The 7,500-nt window shown below is 48.9% G+C and overlaps 1 protein-coding gene across 1 annotated transcript in view; it reads right to left on the bottom strand.

The window, feature by feature from the left end:
- cacna1ea (calcium channel, voltage-dependent, R type, alpha 1E subunit a) overlaps positions 1–7,500 on the bottom strand; it is a gene marked incomplete at its 3' end in the record, with an annotated part of 122,910 nt that overhangs the window by 74,612 nt on the left and 40,798 nt on the right. Inside the window, exon 2 of the mRNA XM_080547424.1 lies at positions 5,120–5,374. Within this exon, the coding sequence (XP_080403550.1) occupies positions 5,120–5,374 (255 nt within the window). The remainder of the gene's footprint in view (positions 1–5,119; positions 5,375–7,500) is intronic.

The raw sequence follows: 7,500 nt of genomic DNA, 5'->3' as shown, positions 1-7,500 counted from the left end.
CACACGCACACACAGACTCACACACACACACACACACACAGACACGCTTGCTTGCACACACGCACACGCACACACAGACTCACACACACACACACACGCTTGCTCGCACACACGCACACACACACAGACACGCTTGCTTGCAGATGCACACACAGACTCACACACACACACACACACACAGACACGCTTGCTCGCACACGCACACACAGACTCACACACATACACACACACAGACAGACACGCTTGCTCGCACACGCACACACGCACACTAACACACACACACACACACGCACACTAACACACACACACACACACACACACACACACACACAGACAGACAGACATGCTCGCACACACACACATATACACGCACACACATACATACCAATGCCCACTCACACACACTTGTTTACCATGAATAAAATGATCACAATGAGCAGCAATATCAACATCTAATATATATATACTTAATCAACAGAATTCAACCTATGGTAATAACTAATGCTAGGCAGGTGTTTGGCGCCAAATGAGTGTCTGTCTTGTTTAATTAATAAAAAAAACGAATCAACAATTAATCGATTATTCATGTGTCATTATCAGTTTAACATCACATGATCATTTTCCAGCCGGCACATGAATCGTTTAGTGAGACCCTGGAGGTAATAAATAGCCAGAGTGCCACAATCAATTATTCAGAGACTACCTTCTCCATGGCAGCATGCTTCCCGTGGCGAGGACCCAGAGACTACCTTCTCCATGGCAGCATGCTTCCCGTGGCGAGGACCCAGTGGAGATCAGACAGGGGCAGCAGCTGCTCAGGCTCCCCAGGCTCCCTGCACTCTCACTGGGCCACGGGAATCATTAGGCCTGCCACTCCCCCTGGATCCATGGATCTCCATCAGACCTCCACTCTGGCCCCCTACTCCACCCACCCGCCGGCCCACCCACCCTGCCCCATCGACCACCCCTCCACCACCAATGGAGGCACCGGAAGACCTCATCTCATCTCTCATTCTTTCTTTCTTTCTCTCTCTCACTCTCCATCTCTCTCTCTCTGTATCTCCATCTCTCTCTTTGTCTCTCTCTCTCTCTCCCTCTCCGTCTCTCTGTCTCTCTCTCTCCATCTCACTCTCTCCCTCCGTCTCTCTCTCTCTCTCCCTCTCTCTCTCTCTCTCTCCCTCTCTGTCTCTCTCCCTCTCCGTCTCTCTCTCTCTCTCTCTCTCTCTCAGTCTAAACCTCACTTCGATCGTTGTGTCTAATTGAGCAGTGGAGGATACGGAGCCTTATTTAGGGGAGCATGTTGTTCTGCACACTAGTGTGACCTTTCACAGGTCTCACACAGGGACACGGTGTGTGTGTGTGTGTGTGTGTGTGTGTGTGAGAGAGAGAGAGTGTGTGTGTGTGTGTGAGAGAGAAAGAGAGAGAGTGTGTGTGTGTATGTGAGAGAGAAAGAGAGAGAGAGAGACAGTGTGTGTGTGTGTGTGTGTGTGTGTGAGAGAGAGAGAAAGAGAGAGACAGTGTGTGTGTGTGTGTGTGTGTGTGTGTGTGTGTGTGTGTGTGTGTGTGTGTGTGTGTGTGTAAGAGAAAGAGAGAGTGTGTGTGCGTGTGCGTGTGTGTGTGTGTGTGTGTGTGCGTGCGTGTGTGTGTGTAAGAGAAAGAGAGAGTGTGTGTGCGTGTGCGTGTGTGTGTGTGTATGTGAGAGAGAGAGAGAGAGAAAGAGAGTGTGTGTCTGTGTGTGTGTGTGTGTGAGAGAGAGAGAAAGAAAGAGAGAATGTGTGTGTGTGCGTATGTTCGAACAAGTCGCTTTTTCCCAGAACCCAACCCGCCCGACATCATTCAACCATCACCATAGGAAACTACCAGGAATGACATCATCGATGTATAATCTCTTTATTCCACATGGTCCTGCCCGCTGATCAGACGTCATTAGCCGTAATGTCGCTAATCAGATTGACTGAGTTCATTAGGTGTAATGGGACACTCCCGACATGATGCTACATTAACCCAGAGGTCAGGTGGTCTCCACCCAGCAACACAGTTGTTAGCTACACAGACGGCCCAGAAGCTGCCAGGGCAGGGGGGTATTCCATCAACGTCGCTAAAGGACAATCAAGGCTTATTTTTGATAAATCCTGCAATATTTATTTTTAAAAATCCTTATCAAAATTTTGATACGTCTCGTGAGACTTAATAAGAGACTAAATAAGCCTGGATTTGCCTTTAGGGACGTTGATGGAATACCCCCGAGGAGCTGTGTGTAGCTAGACAACCACAACACGATCTTGTGCCTACACCTCACACTAGGGGATTTGATATCCTCAATGGGTAAAGATATTATGGACACCCATTCAAATCACGGTGTGTGTGTGTGTGTGTGTGTGTGTGTGTGTGTGTGTGTGTTGCTGTTGGAGGTCCCTATCAGAGAGCCATGGAACAGGGCAGGACAATAGACCTATCGCTAAGCCACGCCCCCTTTGACAACTCAGACAAACAAACAACGCTCGCTCAAACTCCTCACTGACAGTGACTGACTGACCGACCCTGACTGAATGACATTCAATGACTTACAATGGGGGGAGTTGGCAAATTTCAGATTTCACAAGTAAGTAATAGACATGTTTTTTAAAGATGAAAAGAATATTTAGTCTAGAAGCTTTTCACCATCAGATATTAGCGAGTTGTTTGTCCGAGTTTTCTGCCTGTCGTGACTTTTTCTGTGATATGATTGGACAATTTCTATTTTGGGGTGTGGCTTAGCGATAGGTCTATTCGGTTGTTAAGTCGTGACGTGTTTCCGGGTCCAAAGTTGGCTGAGGCGCTGTCTTCGAAATGCCTCAGTAATAATAATCATTAATTATATTTGTATAGCGCTTTTCCGAGGCTCAAAGACGCTGACAATATGGGAAAAACGGGAAAGTGCTGTGTCCCGTGTTGCATGAATAGATCCGAGTCTAAAAAACGATTGAACTGTCATTCTACCGCTGTAGTACACTGGTACTCTGGTGCGGGGAATTTCTGGTTTGGACCCGGAAATTGCTAAACGTCACGTTTGACGTCAGACTTAACAACCGAATAGCGAGCACACCTAGGGGACCTGCACCTGTGGTGGGGCCGAGGCAGCGCCACACCTGGCCTAACGCTGGGGGCTCTCCTTCTCAATACAGAGAACAACCTTTATTTGCTTTTGTGGTGAGGTGTGCAACTCATGACCCAGCCATCAACAGCCTGTCTCTCTCTCTCTCTCTCTCTCTCTCCACCCCTTCTTCCCTTCCACGCCCTCCCTTGCTCTCCACCCCTCCCCTCTATCTATCTCTCTTTCCCCCTCTCTCTCTCTCTCTCAGACAGTCTGACAGACAGGCAGGCAGGCAGATATAGACAGGCAGATAGTATAGACAGACAGACAGCCAAATAGACAGAAAGACAGACAGACAGACAGACAGATAGAAAGACAGACAGGCACAGAGATAAACAGGCAGAGAGAGAGAGACAGAGAGAGAAAGAAAGACAGACAGACAGACAGACAGGCAGGCAGGCAGACAGGCTGGCAGGCAGGCAAGCAGGCAGGCAGGCAGGCAGGCAGGCATACAGACAGACAGACAGACAGGCAGGCAGGCAGGCAGGCATGCAGACAAACAGACAGACAGACAGGCAGGCAGGCAGGCAGGCATAGAGACAGACTGACAGACAGACAGACAGACAGGCAGGCAGACAGAAAGACAGGTGCAGGAGAGAGATGGAAATATCTAATCCACTTTCCACTGACAGTACAGTCACCTGCCCCCCCCCCCCCCCCCCCCCTCCCTCCCCAAAACACACACACACACACGCAAGCGCGCACACACACACACACACACACACACACAATCTTTACTCATCCCGTCCATCATCATTGTCTCTATCTTAATAGCCATTGGCTGCCTTGAACTAACCAATCACTGATGGAGACAGCCAGGGCTGCTGGCCAATCCACCGTGGCATTGACATGTCACATGTCAAAAGTGTGGAATAACAAACACACTATGTAGCGTGTAGCTAGAACCACCGCTCCTCTCCATGTGCAGTGCTGCTGTTCTAGATCATGCTAATCCATCCCCATCAGTAGTTTGAATGCTCAGAGGTTAACAAAGGGTTAACAATGGGTCTTATATGAATCATCGAGAGGCCATCACCCAGCCCCACCGCGACCCCTCTCCCTCCACCCCCCAAAAAAAGAACCAATGCTGTGGTTTAGTCAACTCCCTTCCCACACACACTCACACACACACACACACACACACACACACACACACTTTCTCTCTCTCTCTCTCTCTCCTCCACTCCAGCCCCCACCCCTTCCTCATCGACCACCCCTCCACCACCAATGGAGGCACCGGAAGACCTCATCTCTTTCTTTCTCTCTCTCTCTCTCTCTCTCTCTCTCTCTCTCTCTCTCTCTCTCTCTCTCTCTCTCTCTCTCTCTCTCTCTCTCTCTGTGTCTCTCTCTCTTTCTCTTTCTCTCTCTCTCTCTGACACACACACATACATATGCACACACACACACACACACACACACACACACACACACACCTTCTCACATGATCGTGCGGCGGGGCTCTGAACGCCTCAGAGGCATCAATCAATTACACACAGCCGAATCCCCGCAGACCCCTGCCTCGGGGTAAATGACCCGAGGTGAAGCAGTCTGAGTCTTAGCATTACAGTGCGTGGGCTGGGGGTTAGTTCACAGCAGCGAACACACATCTCAAACACCGGGAGCAGAGTTGTGGACCTTTCTTTCGACGATCAACACACAACCCCGGGGCTGCGCTGCGCTGAGGCGCTGTCCGTGGTGCTGAAACGTTCGCCTAACCCTAACCCTAACATTAACCCTAACCCTAAATGGGCTGAGGCGCTGTCCGTGGTTCTGAAACGTTCGCCGCGTTGCTGGTGACTTAAAATGCAACTAGAGACCTAATCATTAGTCTACTTAATCCCCTTTGAGGTGATAACTTGTTCATCGATAATTAAATGCGGCTAAAAGTGTGGTTCGAAACTTTTATTGAACGTGTGTGTGTGGGTGTGTGTGTGTGTGCGTTTGTGTGTGTGCGTTTACCCATCACCAAAAAAAGGATATGGCCACTCAATGATCTTCTTCGCGTACTTGCGGACAATGTTGTCCTCCCCGAAGATGAAGAGGGACCTGTTGACGGTGAAGCAGTTCTGCCGGACGGGGATGGGGTTGTAGAGAGCCATGGTGCGGGCCCGCTGGGCTTTGGTCTGTTTGAAGGCAGGGGAGACCCCCCCTCCGGTGGACACGGCCGGGCCCTCCCGGGTCCTGGAGCTGCCCTCCCCGGAGCCCGACAAGCCCGGGACGTCGTCCCCGAACCGAGCCATCCTGCGAGGGGCAAAGCGACACGGGAGAGAGGAGGGAAAGTAGAGTTAGCCCCCCGGGAAAGTAGGGCGGGGTGGAGTGAGCGATTAGAAAAAAGAAAAAAAAAACGAACTTGATTTGTTTTAGTCCATTGTGAAGGCAAAAGTGTTTATATCTGCATGACGAGCTGTCCAAAAAAATCAAAATGCTCCCGAGATTTGAAGTTCAGTTTGAAATCAAGCCTTTCTTTAGCGTCTTCGAATGAACTATACTCAACCGAGAGAGTATAGGCTACAAAGCAACACGTCAAAGCAAAGAGTCCGCATATAACCCTGCAGGCACAAAACCAACAAATAAATGAATACAAATCAAAGACTCAATATTCAATTAAAGATATGTAAGATCCGTTGTCAAGTTGGTTCTTATCCACTCAATCATTTCTTCCCTTCCACTAAAAAAGCCATCGAAAGTCTCACGCCGTCTCCCGACAGTTACATATCCTGATCAGAGAAGAGAGGAGCGCGTTTCTCCGGTTCCGTGGACCGCCTCCGTTCAAACCGACAACTGCACTGTTGCTTCTGAACACGCACGCCTCAACCCTCACTCTCCTCTCCTCTCCTCTCGTACATTATGGCAGCAACACGTCCCCCACCCCTGCGAAAAAGCAGCCCACAAACTTCAGAAATCTTCTGTTCTGCTTTTCTTCACCAGCGCAACAAACTCAACCTGAACAGAAACCCAAACACCATCTGATACCCGCGGTGCTCCACAGCGGCTCGGTTACAACGCCTCCTTTAACCCTTTATAGGGCACTCATTGAAATACTTTGAAATTCTACATTTCAACCCTAGAGTGTTATTGGAGGACATAAGAAGACATTTTTAGTTGAGTGATTTTTTTTTAAATTATTATTATTTTTCATCTTCAAAATCAAGGTCAGCGAAGTTACCATTATGGTTCCTTGCCCGTTCGTGGTAAAAAATAATAATAATCACCAATCAACACATCTGAACTCTCATTTAAGCACTTCCCCATTCTTGCCTGATGTTTCTCATGGAAATTCAATTTGAGGCACATAATTGTGTGGACTTACAAGGGGGGAAAAAGGAATTTCGTTTCCATGGTAATACAGCCTAATTCACAAGGGCCATTAATCATTGTATATATCCGACCTAAAATTAGCCGCTGCGCCCTCAAGACTCGCAGACGGCCGTGCCTATTTCACCCAACAAGATTTGTAAAAAAAAAAAAAAAAAAGACCTAGTTAGTGGAAGTAACCACGGTTACACACCCTTATAAATAGCGGTTCAAAAACTATTTGCCGATATTACAAGTATGAAATAGCCTAAAGACAACGAGAGGATTCAAATGAGGTGATGTGATTAACATTAATAGAACACCTGTGTTTTTGGTTTCAATTACGGGGTGGCTTTCACACGTCAACAAGTCACTGCGCAAACACACCTGTTAAAGAATTAATTATAGAGGCGCGGAGCGAGGCACGACACGAGCTGTCTGGACGGTTTCACGGCCATCACGAGACAGGAGACAGGCAGGCGGGGACGGCAGGGTAAAATACAGGGTAATAATTACCGGTTAGAAGTCAGTGGTGCAGGGCCTGTCGCCATGGAGAGAGGAACGGGGGGCTGATGAGGGCTCTGGAGCTGAACTGGGAGGGTTACTGGGAGGGATGGGGGGGGATACTGGGAGAGTTACTGGGAGAGATGGGAGAGATACTGGGAGAGATGCTGGGAGAGATACTGGGAGGGATACTTGGAGGGATACTGGGAGAGATACTGGGAGAGATACTGGGAGAGTTACTAGGAGAGATACTGGGAGGGATGGGTGAGATACATGGAGAGATACTGGGAGAGTTACTGGGAGAGATACTGGGAGAGTTACTGGGAGAGTTACTGGGAGAGTTACTGGGAGAGATACTGGGAGAGATACTGGGAGAGATACTGGGAGGGATGGGTGAGATACTGGGAGAGATACTGGGAGAGTTACTGGGAGAGTTACTGGGAGAGATACTGGGAGAGTTACTGGGAGAGTTACTGGGAGAGTTACTGGGAGAGATACTGGGAGAGTTACTGGGAGAGATACTGGGAGAGATACTGGGAGAGATGGGAGAGATACTGGGAGAGTTACTG

Source organism: Nansenia antarctica (assembly GCF_963989245.1).
Source record: "Nansenia antarctica genome assembly, chromosome: 17".
Taxonomy (NCBI): Eukaryota; Metazoa; Chordata; class Actinopteri; order Argentiniformes; family Microstomatidae; genus Nansenia; species Nansenia antarctica.
This window is presented reverse-complemented; position numbering and strand designations above follow the sequence as displayed.